The sequence below is a fragment of the Macaca thibetana genome, chromosome 3 (genome assembly GCF_024542745.1).
Source record: "Macaca thibetana thibetana isolate TM-01 chromosome 3, ASM2454274v1, whole genome shotgun sequence".
Classification (NCBI taxonomy): domain Eukaryota; kingdom Metazoa; phylum Chordata; class Mammalia; order Primates; family Cercopithecidae; genus Macaca; species Macaca thibetana.
Window position 1 is genome coordinate 18,388,259 of NC_065580.1, and position 12,855 is coordinate 18,401,113.

At 46.1% G+C, this 12,855-nt stretch overlaps 2 protein-coding genes across 54 annotated transcripts in view; one reads left to right on the forward strand and one right to left on the reverse strand.

The window, feature by feature from the left end:
• The window catches only part of NDUFB2 (NADH:ubiquinone oxidoreductase subunit B2), a 1,166,996-nt gene that overhangs the window by 117,540 nt on the left and 1,036,601 nt on the right, over nucleotides 1-12,855 (reverse strand). The window contains exon 1 of one of the 47 annotated variants that reach the window (XM_050782300.1): nucleotides 9,559-9,563. The exons of the other annotated variants lie outside the window; for them this stretch is intronic. The gene's annotated coding sequence lies outside the window, so the exon portion shown is untranslated. Of the gene's footprint in view, nucleotides 1-9,558; nucleotides 9,564-12,855 lie in introns of those variants that run through there. 47 annotated transcript variants of the gene reach the window in all.
• The window catches only part of DENND2A (DENN domain containing 2A), a 126,607-nt gene that overhangs the window by 51,977 nt on the left and 61,775 nt on the right, over nucleotides 1-12,855 (forward strand). For all 7 annotated transcript variants that reach the window (XM_050782228.1, XM_050782230.1, XM_050782234.1 and 4 more), the window contains 2 exons: nucleotides 1,490-1,617; nucleotides 3,487-3,608. In XM_050782228.1, coding sequence (XP_050638185.1) covers nucleotides 1,490-1,617; nucleotides 3,487-3,608 — 250 coding nt within the window. The remainder of the gene's footprint in view (nucleotides 1-1,489; nucleotides 1,618-3,486; nucleotides 3,609-12,855) is intronic.

The window sequence follows — 12,855 nt, forward strand, 5'->3', positions numbered from 1 at the left end:
ATGCTCTCCATACATAATGCCTTGTGTCATTAAGAGCATCAGTCTCCAACCAGACTTCCTGGAGTCAGACCCTGATTCCACCACTTTTTCCAAATGTACCTGGAGCAATTTATCTAATCTCTCTATGCCTCTGTCTTCTGATAGATAAAATGTGTGTAAGAGGCCGCGTGCAGTGGCTCACCCCTGTAATCTTAGCACTTTGAGAGGCTGAGGCAGGTGGATCACCTGGGGTCAGGAGTTCAAGACCAGCCTGGCCAACATGGTGAAACCTTGTCTCTGCTAAAAATACAAAAATTAGCCAGACATGGTGGTGCATGCCTGTAATCCTAGCTCCTCAGGAGACTGAGGCAGGAGAATCAGTTGAACCCAGGAGGCAGAGGTTGCAGTGAGCCCAGATCACGCCACTGCACTCCAGCCTGGGCAACAGTGTGAGAATCCATCTCAAAAAAAAAAAGGAGGGGGGATAAGAGTAGTAATTTTGGGTTGGGCACAGTGGCTCCAACCTGTAATCCCAGCATTTTGGGAGGCCCAGGCAGGAGGATCACTTGAGGTCAGGAGTTTGAAACCAACCCAGGCAACATGGCAAAACCCCATTCTACAAAAATGTACAAAAATTAGCAGGGCGTGGTGCTGTGTACCTATGGCATAGACAGTCCCTGATTATACTGTAATAAGATAGTCAGAGACTATCTATACTATAATAAGGACTGTTCCATATCTTTATTCACAAGCCTTTTAGTCTTGGATGAACTACACAAATGGGCTGAAACTTAGTGTCGTGATTTGTAAAATAGTATGGACAGTCCCTGTCCATATGAGTGAGCCACTGCGCCTGGCCCCCTTTTTTATTTTCTATGTATATGTTTGTTTACAAAGTTGGGATTGTATTTTTTTACATATACTTTATTATTTTCACTTAGCATAATAGCATGAACATTCTTGCACATAAAAGCCACACCTCTTATTCATGGATTTTCACACCCTTTACAATAAAAGAAGTTGATTTCAGGCCGGGCACAGTGGCTCACGCCTGTAATCCCAACACTTGCAGAGGCCAAGGCGGGCAGATCACCTGAGGTCAGCAGATCACCTGAGACCAGCCTGGCCAACATGGTGAAACTTCATCTCTACTAAGAATACAAAAACTAGCCAGGCATGGCAGTGCATGCCTATAGTCCCAGCTACTTGGGAGGCTGAGGCAGAAGAATTGCTTGAACCCAGGAAGCAGAGGTTGCAGTGAGCCAAGATGGCGCCGCTGCACTCCAGCCCGGGCGACAGAGCAAGCCTCTGTCTCAAAAAATGAAATAAAATAAAAGAAGTTGATTTTGGTAATAGTTTTTCTAAGAATGAAATAAAATAAAAGAAGTTGATTTCGGTAATAATTTTTCCTAGAAAAGGAAAATTTGGGTGAGGGGACATATTAATATATTCTCTGAATCTAATTTGATTCAAATTCTTTGTTTTTTTCCTCCCATCTTGCACATTCCAGAAAGTCCTATGAGTTTGAAGATTTACTGCAGTCTTCCTCTGAGAGCAGCAGGGTGGACTGGTACGCGCAGACTAAGCTGGGGCTGACACGTACTTTATCGGAGGAGAACGTCTATGAAGACATTCTAGGTAAGAGGCCACAGCGTCTGTGTGTGGGTCTGAATCTGTCTGGGAGAAAGGGGAGGGAGAGTGGGGCTGGCTGCTGGAAATACACATGCAGACACTCGAAGACACCTGTGCACTCGAATGAGAGAGCAGGCAGGTGGGGTGGGAGAGCGAGCCTCGCGGGATATGTGAGAGACTCTGGGGCTGGAGGGGGAAGACTGGCTGGTGATGCGTGGCCAAGGAGGCAGTGTAGCAGCGTGGCGTAGCAAGAAGCGTGGGGCCTAGAGTCTGAAGATCCAGAACCACGTCTTGGCTCTGCTGCCTATTGGCCGCAGGACATTGAGCGGGTGACTTCACGTCTCTGAACGTCAGTTCTCCCATCTGCATGATGAGAATGAAGCTAGCTCCCTTGCAAGGTTAAGGACTGGAGAGAATGGTATGTCAACTCCCTCACTTATGACAGATGCTCCGTCAACTGCAGGGATTACTGAATGAAAGAAAACACTACACACCAGCGCCTCCTTCAGAAACCGTCAGAGTGTGGCACTAACGGCATCAGAACACAGACTAAATGCATGTCTGTGATTTCAAAAGTAACTTGGGCTCCAAAGCTTCCTCTGAGATTTCAGAGCGGGTCTCAGATTCAGAGTTTGGTGAGTTCAGTCATCTTCAGGGAGGTTGATGGTTTTAGTGAAAGGCGAATCCAACTGCTTATGGTGGGGGTGAGGGCTGGGAGAAGAAACAAGCTGGTAAAAGGGAGAAACCCGTATGTGTGTGCAAGTGAGGGGCAGGTAGGGTGGATATACGCAGACATGCGGGCATGTAATCATCAATACTAGAAAAAACTTGCAGAAGGAGGAAATAGAACGTTTGAGGAAGGGCAGATACTGAGCTAAGCAATTGGAATTGCATGTGTCCAGGCTGCTGGAGATGGGCTCCTGCCAAAGCAGCGGGATTCCCAGATCTGAAGTGGGAGAGAGATCTGGACTTCTCTTAGCAGTGACTACCTAAGAGGATGCTTCAGTTATAAGGAACAGAAAACAACTAAACTAGCTTTTCCTTCCTCCATTTATTTTCTTTCTTTCTTTTTTTGAGACAGGAGTCTCACTCTGTTGCCCAGGAGTGCAATGGCACAATCTCGACTCACTGCAGCCTCTGCCTCCCGGGTTCATGCGATTCTCCTGCCTCAGCCTCCCAAGTAGCTGGGATTACAGGCACCCACCACCACACTTGGCTAATTTGTGTGTGTGTGTGTGTTTAGTAGAGACGGGGTTTTCCCATGTTGCCCAGGCTAGTCTCAAACTCCTAGGCTTAAGTGATCGACCCGCTTCAGCCTCCCCAAGTTCTGGGATTACAGGTGTAAGCCACCACACCCAGCCTCCTTCCTCTATTTCTTACCTCTCAGGTTAGTTTTATTCTCAGCAGGCTTCCCAGGATCCCCACAGTGGCTGCCACCAGCTTCCTGGAATTCATATCTTCCTGGTGGAGAGAAGAGCTTGTATCCTGCAAGTCCCACCAGAAATCCTGAGGTTCACCCTCATTAGACCAGCCGAGGTCCCTTATTCACCTTTGGAGCCCAGGAAGGCCATGCAGTGATATCCCCTTAGGCTTAGAATATGAGCCCTTCCCTAAACTGATCACTGAGGCAGGGATTTGGGATACCTAGATTAGCTAAAGCACTGAAACTGAGAATGGAGTTAATCTCCCATGGCCACAGATGAAGAGATACAGAGGTAACCCAGTGAAATCAGGGGCTGCTACCAAGAGGAGGGGCGCATGGATGGCAAAACAGCAGGGACCGAGACAGGAGAGGCCAAGATGCTGACCTCAGTGTTTCGAAAAGGGAAATGTCCTCAGTGTTCCCAGGTTCTGACACATTGCCTTTGAACACAGATCCGCCAATGAAGGAGAACCCTTATGAGGACATCGAGTTACACGGTCGCTGCCTGGGAAAGAAGTGTGTCTTGAATTTTCCTGCTTCTCCCACCTCTTCCATCCCTGACACGCTCACCAAGGTATGAGTCCCCAGGGAGTGGTGGCAAGAGAGGGGGCCACAGCACGGTGGCCTTGAGCACTCTGGAGTTCCGGCCAGCGCTGGAACTCCAGGCCACCCCCACTTGCCCTGCCAGGCTCCTGGATTTGTACATTGCTGGCTGACCGGTCTTTCTGCCTCTAGTTCTCTTGGAGCCCCCCTGCTCAAAAAAGCTTCCTAAAATACCATTGAGCTTCAGGCTCAGAAACCTCCTCAAACAGGGTAAATAAAAGATGTACATCTGTCCCGTACAACTGTTAAGAATGTCTTAACATAGAGTACACTCTAAGATACAAGATGGAAAGGCATGATGTAGAACAGTAGTTTTAAAGTATTTGTGGGTTGTTGTTGTTGTTGTTGTTGATTTGAGTCAGGGTGTTGTCGCTCTGTCACCCAGGCTGGAGTGCAGTAGTGCAATCACGGCTCACTGCAAGTGAACTCCCAGACTCAATAATCCTCCCAACTCAGCCTTCTAAGTACCCGGGATTATAGGCACATGCCACCAGCCCAGCTGATTTTTGTATTTTTTGTAGAAACTGGGTTTCGCCATGTTGGCCATGCTGATCTTGAACTCCTGGGCTCAAGTGATCAACCAGCCTTGGCCTCCCAAAGTGCTGGGATTACAGGCGTGAGCCACCACGTCCAGCCTGTGGGTTTCTTAATGAAAAAAATATACATATATGTAAACTCGCACATGTCTGTATGTGGGTTTTTTTAGTGAAAGATATGCATATATATAAATATGAAAGAATATACATATATGTAAACTCACACATGTATGTATAAGAATATCTTCATCCCCAATATTGGAGGTGAAAAAACAATCTGTGTGCGGACACCCAAGCGTGAGGAACTGAGGACCTCAGAGGGGTTGTCCTGTCTGAACACCCGGAGGGGGGGAAGGCTGACCTTCTTTTTACAGAATATCCTTTTGAACCTTTTGGAGTTACATACCATATGCATATAGATAATATAACATATTCATGTAGATGGTAATTTCAACCTACTGCCTGCAGGGCTAGCATTTGTAACAGGTATCCTGGCACCCATTACCCCTAATCTCCCATAGTTCCTACATGCAAACGCCCCCTCCAGCCAGAGCCTACCAGCTACCCCTCTGATGTAGGCCTGGGACATGCGCACTCTCTCTAAAGGGCCAGAGAGTAAACATTTTGGGCTGTGTGGGCCATGTGGTCTCTGTTGTAACTACCGAGAGTGGCCACTGTAGTGTGAGGCAGTCATAGACAATGTGTAAATAAATGAAAGTGGCTGTGTCTCAATCAACCTTTGTTGTTGTTGTTTTTCGTTTTTGTTTTTTGAGACAGAATCTTGCTCTGTCACCCAGACTGGAGTGCAGTGGCGCAGTCTCGGCTCAATGCAACCTCCACCTCCTGGGTTCAAGCGATTCTCCTGCCTCAGCCTTCCAAGTAGCTGGGACTACAGGCATGCGCCACCACGCCCGGCTAACTTTTTGTATTTTTTTTTTAGTAGAGATGGGGTTTCACCGTGTTAGCCAGGATGGTCTCAGTCTCCTGACCTCGTGATCCGCCCACCTCAGCCTCCCAAAGTACTGGGATTACAGATGTGAGCCACTGTGCCCAGCCTTAATATATCCCAAAAACATCTCCCCAACTAGATTATAAATTCCTCAAGGTCAAAAGGTATATATTTTAACCTAAGTTAAAATAAATAAGTAAATGAAAATGTATATATTCTATTTCTTTGGTTTTCCCGTAAGGCCTAACAGTTCTACAATATTTAGTAGAAGAAATTAAGGAAGGCCAAGTATCAGCTGCAAAGGTCAACTTAAATCTCATTGCAAGGCTCTGTTTCCAGCCTAGGAAAAGCAGTGGTCTTCCTGTCCCTGCCCCACAGGGTCAGCATCGCTGGCAGGTGGGGCTGTCTCCACCTGAAGCCCGTCTTCTGTGCTTGATGGCCGTAAAAGGATGCTGCGTGCCACCAGGCTTCTGGAAGAGATGAGGGAACAACCTATCCTGAAGGATGGATCTTACAGACCCAGATAAATTGCTACAATACTTGCCTGTACCACTTAACTGCCATTTCTCTTCTTATATGGAAAAGGGTGTCATCAAGAATAATCCATGGCCACTGACAATTAGCAAATACTTTCTGCTTGCCTTGGAAATGTGTTGTTGGTGTTTTCATTGCAATAGGGATGTCTTCAACATTTAGGAAATCCTTCATTTCCCATGGCAGAGAAGCCTGACTTAGAATAAGAAAGCAAGCTGTCACACCTAGTCTGTCCCCTTTGGGTCCTACCTGGCTCCCCACTTCATGTGGGGAGTGAACTGCCTCACCCCTGAGGAACAATGAAAAACATCTGCCCAGGCCAAGCACAGTGGCTCACGCCTGTAATCCTAGCACTTTGGGAGGCCAAGGCTGGTGGATCACCTGAGGTCAGGAGTTCGAGACCAGCCTGGCCAATATGGTGAAACCCCATCTCTACTAAAATTACAAAAATTAGTGAGGTGTGGTGGCGGGCGCCTGTAATCCCAGCTACTCGGGAGGCAGAGGCAGGAGAATCGCTTGAACCTAGGGGGCAGAGGTTGCAGTGAGCCAAGATCACGCCACTTCACTCCAGCCTGAGTAAAAGAGTGAAACTCCGTCTCAAAAAAAACAACATCTACCCAAGGCAGCTTTGCATTCAGGGCAGAGCACTCCTGCCTGATACCAGGAAATAAAGGCTTACCAACCCTTTTCTTCCTGTCCCTGCTGGGCTGGAGAAAACCTAGAGCCTCTGCCGCCAAAGCAGCTGAGCCCAGTAAGTGAGAATGTCAACAAGAACTTAACGTCCAACTGTGTCTGTCTGTAGCTGTAGCTGTAGCTGTCCTGAAGAAAGAGAATCCAGTTGTCCAGAGCATGTGTCTGATTGTCACAGATCCTTGCAAGCCCTCAGCGGGACACCGTGTCCATGCTCATTATTCTGCTCATCCACATCTGGGTGTCGGCTGTGTGCCCTGCTCTAGGGGACAGCTGAAGACTTCACCACTTCCTCCATTAGCTCATCAAATATTCATGGAGCATCTGCCGCATCTGGGCTGCATCTGGGACCTCAGAGCTTGCAGGAGCAGTCCCTCCATGCGACCTCCCCTGCAAGCTGCGGAGAGATCCTCAGCCATCTTTGGGATGTTCATTTTATTAGGCCATGGCTAGTTATTTGAGCCACTAGAATTTCCATTTGAGAGGGAAGGGCCTGTTGGATAGGCGCTCCTCAGAAAGGACCAAGCGTGCAGCTGGGGGCAGATGCTGCTGCTACTGAACACAAACTGCAAACTCCTGAAAGGGACTGTTTTCTTGCTACGCATCACCCACCATTTCTTTTCTTTTCAGACAAAATCTTGCTCTGTCGCCCAGGCTGGAGTGCAGTGGCTCGATCTCGGCTCACTGCAACCTCCACCCCACCGAGTTCAAGTGATTCTCGTGCCCCACCCTCTGAGTAGCTGGGATTACAGGCACAGGTCACCATGCCGGCTAATTTTTTGTATTTTTAGTAAAGACAGGGTTTCACCACGTTGGCCAGGCTGCTTTCGAACGCCTGACTTCAAGTGATGCGCCCGCCTCAGCCTCCCAAAGTGCTGGAATTACAGGCATGAGCCACCACACCTGGCCTATACTTTTCAATATATGTTCTTTTTAAAAATAACAAACTGGGTGGCCAGGCACAGTGGCTCATGCCTGTAATCCCAGCACTTTGGGAGGCCAAGGCGGGCAGCTCACCTGAGGTCAGGAGTTTGAGATCAGCCTGGCCAACATGGTGAAACCCCATCTCTACCAAAAATGCAAAAATTAGCCAGGTGTAGCGGCACGCTCCTATATTCCCAGCTACTTGGGAGGCCGAGGCAGGAGAATCGCTTGAACCTGGGAGGCGGAGGTTTCGGTAAGCTGAGATCACGCCACTGCACTCCAGCCTGGGCGACAGAATGAGACTCCATCTCAAAACTAAATAAAAAATAATAATAGTGAAATAACAGGCTGGGTGCAGTGGTCCATGCCTGTAATCCTAGCACTTTGGGAAGCCAAGGTTGGGGGATTGCTTGAGGCCAGGCATTCAAGACCAGCCTGGTCAACACAGTAAGACCCCATCTCTACAAAAAATTTAAAAATTAGACAGGCATGGTGGTGTGTGCCTGTAGTCCTAACTACTCAGGAGGCTGACATGGGAGATTCACTTGAACCCAGGAGTCCAACGCTGCAGTGAGCTATTTTTGTGCCACAGCTCTCCAGAGTGAGAGCCTGTCTCCAAAAATAAGTAAATACATACACACATGCCTTTCTTTCTTTTTTTCTGAAAACATTGTAATTATAAAAGTTTTTCTGGTTACATGATACAGAATAAGTGTTTCAATTACTGAAAAGTTTAATGAAGAAAATAAAACTCGTCCACAATTGGGGAATTCTACTTTTCTGTATGCCTCTATTTTCTAGTATTTCTGTAATAGATTTACATTTTTTATTTTTTGAGATGGAGTTTCCTTCTTGTTGCCCAGGCTGGAGGGCAGTGGCGTGAGCTCAGCTCACTGCAACCTCTGTCTCTGTTTCCCAAGTAGCTGGGACTATGGGCGTCTGCCACCGCCCAGCTAATTTTTTTTATATCTTTAGTAGAGACAAGGTTTCATCATTTTGGCCAGGCCGGTCTCGAACTCCTGACCTCAGGTGATCCACCCACCTTTGCCTCCCAAATGCTTGGATTACAGGCACGAGCCACCTTGCCTGGCCCAGATTGGCATCTTGTGTATGTGTATTTATGTGTGTGTATTTTAAAGATCTTTTTAAAACACGCATGTAACCCCAACACCCACTGCTGACACTTCGGTTTATTTCCTCTCTGATTCTCTCACACACACTGTGTGTGGTGTGCATCCATGTGTTTGTGTGCATGTAAGTATACATTTTTTAAAAAGATCTGTGATCTTGGGAGGCCGAGGCGGGCGGATCAACTGAGGTCAGGAGTTTGTAACCAGCCTGGCAAACATGGTGAAAGCTCGTCTCTACTGAAAATACAAAAATTAGTCAGGTGCAGTGGTATGTGCCTGTAATCCCAGCTACTTGGGAGGCTAAGACAGGAGAATTGCTTGAATTTGGGAGGCGGAGGTTGCAGTGAGCCGAGGTCGCACCATTGCACTCCAGCCTGGGTGGCAGAGTGAGACTCCGTCTGAAAAAAAAAAAAAAAAAAAAGATTTATGATTATATTGTATATGTAGTTTTGATGCTTTTTTATATTGATCATGAGTATTTTCCCATGTCATCAATTTCTTTTTTATTTTTATTTTTATTATTTTGAGACAGTCTCTCTCTGTTGCCAGTCTGTAGTGCAGTGGCATGATCGCGGCTCACTGCAACCTCCACCTGCCGGGTTCAAGCGATTCTCCTGCCTCAGCCTCCTGAGTAACCCAGGTGCCCACCACCACACCTGGCTAATTTTTGTATTTTTAGTAGAGATGGGGTTTCGCCACGTTGGTCAGGCTGGTCTCGAACTCCTAACCTCAAGTGATCCGCCTGCCTCAGCCTCCCAAAGTGCTGGGATTACAGGTGTGAGCCACTGCACCCAGCCCTTGTATGCCTTTCTCTGTATATATATTTAGGGAAGTGTCTCTTCTTTCATATAAGAATATGTATACCTACAGGCATGTATGAGCAAATATGTATGTTTGTGTGAATGACAGACAGCACAGGAGGTCTCCTAAGAGTAGGAATGATGTTGAGATGGGTGAGGGGAATGGGGATAGTTTATATCAAGGACCCCTGTAGTCTCCCATAGGCAGAGTCTCCTGAGGCAGTAAAGACAGGGGCAGTAGACGACTGGAAGGAATTGAGCCATCAGCCACCATTCACAGACAAGAAAGGTTAATGAACCTGGGCTCAAGTCCAGCTCAGGCCCCTCTGATGGGGCACACAGCTTCCTTGCCACTGTGCCCCCCAACCCGACCAGGATGTCCCCTGCCCACTCTCCTGAAATAACTGAAGAGGCTTCAGCAGGGACGTCAGACCTCAGACCATGAGGGTTCTTGTCTCTTTTCCCTTTTGAACACTACACATCTTTTGCTGTGCCCATCGTGAGTCAGAGATCTATACAATCAGGGGTGTCTGCGAGCCTCTCAGCAGAGCTAAGCCCCTGAGGTTACTCCAGAGAGACACAATGGGATTGGGTGCCATACATGTTGGTGTAAGGTCCTCTGATCAAAAGCTAGAATCTTCTCTGGACCACAGTCTGACACATCATTCTTGGTATCCTAGAGTGACTTTCCTTTTATACTATAATTCTGGGTATAACAAACAACTGCTGGTACCCTGACATTATGAATAAAGTTCTATGGGAACACAGCCAGGCTCATTCATTTACATATTATCTACAGCTGCTTTTATACTACAAGGGCACAGTTTAGTAGTTGCAACAGAGAGGATATGGCCCACAAAGCCTTAAGTACAATCTGGTTTTTAAGAAAAGGTGTGCTGGCCAGGCCTGGTGGCTCACGCCTATAATCCCAGCACTTTGAGAGGCCACAGTGGGCGGATCACCTGAGGTCAGGAGTTCGAGACTAGCCTGGCCAACATGGCAAAATCCCGTCTCTACTAAAAATACAAGAATTAGCCAGGCGTGATGGTACTCACCTGTAATCCAGCTACTTGGGCGACTGAGGCAGGAGAATCACTTGAAACTGGGATGTGGAGGTTGCAGTTAGCCGAGATTGCACCACTGCACTCCAGCCTGGGCAACAGAGTGAGACTCCATCTCAAAGGAAAAAAAAAAAAAAAGTTTTCTGATCCCTAAGTCCAAGATTCATATCCTCACTTTCAAAGGCCTTCAGTAGACAATTAGATGTCTTCATTGCTGTATCATCCCTTCCATCTGTTTCGCTGCACTTACTCTAAACCTTGAAGACTCTTTTGATCTAATTTACTCTCACTCCCACTGTTCTCAGATTGTGCTGTGTCATTGCTAATACTCTCCACCACAGCTAAGTCTTCCCATTCTAGCAAATAAATATCTACTGAAATCCCACCCCATCACGAAAGCTCCCTGAACATTTGGTGGCTTATTTGGGGTGCCGCGGGACACATCAGGATCCCCGTTCTCCAGCAGGGTGACCACTCAGAGATGCAGCCCACACATTCTTCAGAAAGCTGTGTGCTGTGTTTCCATTCCTTCTCTGGTTTCTTTCTCCTCTGACCTTTTCACAGGTCAGATCTTTGAATGAACACCATCACAGTCTACATCTCTAACAAAAGCAGATACCTGCGTTTTCCCAACAATTTGATAGGAGATTCTAGTGCAATGATAGGATCATTTCCTTGGATTTTACTGTAGATGGAATTTGTAGCCTCAAAGAAGGTTTGCCCCGCTTCCTTCTTTTTGTGCTGGTAGGATTGAGATGCTCATGGTGCCTAATCCAGTCAGCTCTTCCTCTGCTGAAAGTTGATGGTACTACGCAATTTATTGCTCCTTGGAGACCTGTGATAAAACATTGGAGCTGGCCACTTAGGAAACTAGGAGTCTTTATTTTTGGAAATCTTTACAAAGAAAAGATTCTGAAGTTATTGCTACTTACTATTTGGAACTAAACAAATAGTGAATGGAGAAATCAATGTAGCAAAATATGCCTGTTCTATGTGAGTTTAAGACAGGATAAATGTGGCCTCATAAGTTGGTAAAGAAAAGCTCATTCATTAAATAGAATAGGAATAAGTTATTTTGGGGAAAAAAATGATTTAGATGAACATATCACAAAATAAATTACTGATGGAATAATAAATAAAATACGTTTGAAACAAACCAAGAAAATCCGGAAGAAAATGGAATTGAATATTTATTAAACCTCTAAAAGGAGATAGTTTTTTAGGCAAAGAAAGAAGAGATTAAATGAATTACAAAAGAAAAGATTAACACATTTTCATATAAAAAGTTATAACTAAAATAAAACTACAAATAAACCACATGGGAAAAGCACACTTACAGCAAACCTGACAAATAGTTAATATCTGTTCTATGTAGAGCTCATTGAAAATAGTAAAAACGTTAGAATCCTAAAAGATAAACAAAGAACATAAAAAATACACTAAAGAAAAATACACTTGGTGTATTGAAGTATGAAAAAATGTCAATGTTGTAAAAAAAATTATATATGTATATCTCTGAAAGAACCTTCCATATCAGTACATTAAGGTTTTTGGTTTTTTTTTTGAGACGGAGTCTTGCTCTGTTGTCTAGGCTGGGGTGCAGTGGCATGATCTCAGCTCACTGCAACCTCTTCCTCCTGGCTTCAAGCAATTCTCCTGTCTCAGCCTCCCGAGTAGCTGAGAGTAGAAGTGCACACCACCATGCCAGGCTAATTTTTGCGTTTTTGGTAGAGACGGGAGTTTCACCATATTGGTCAGGCTGGTCTCGAACTCCTGACCTCAGGTGATCCACCCACCTTGGCCTCCCAAAGTACTGGCATTACAGGTGTGAGCCACCATGCCCAACAAGTACATTAAGATTTTTTAAATAATTGCATAGTATTCCGCTATGTGGGTTTATCATAATTTGTTTGACCAGCCTCTATTGATGGATATCTAGGTTATTTCCAGTATTTTGTGATTACAAACCATGTCGCAATGTACAGTATCCTTTGCACAATATGTTTCCTTGTAAAAAATAACATTGCACAAATAAGAGTATATCAGCAGATAAATTCCTAGCAGTGGAATTGCGGGGTCTGAAGCTATATGCATCATAATTTTGTTAGCTCATGTAGACTGCCCTCCGTAGCCCTGTGCCAAGTGATACTCCCGCCAAGCCTGTATGACAGTGTGGGAGCGACTTTTCTCTCTCACTTTCACCAACAGAGTGAGCTATCAAATTTTCTTATCTCTGAGCAAAAAAATGTTTCTTTTTTTTTTTTTTTTTTTTTTTTTTTTTTTTTTTTTGAGACGGAGTCTCGCTCTGTAGCCCAGGCTGGAGTGCAGTGGCCGGATCTCAGCTCACTGCAAGCTCCGCCTCCCGGGTTCACGCCATTCTCCGGCCTCAGCCTCCCGAGTAGCTGGGACTACAGGCGCTGCCACCTCGCCCGGCTATTTTTTGTATTTCTTAGTAGAGACGGGGTTTCACCGTGTTAGCCAGGATGGTCTCGATCTCCTGACCTCGTGATCCGCCCATCTCGGCCTCCCAAAGTGCTGGGATTACAGGCTTGAGCCACCGCGCCCGGCCAAAAAAATGTTTCTTTAATGGAGTT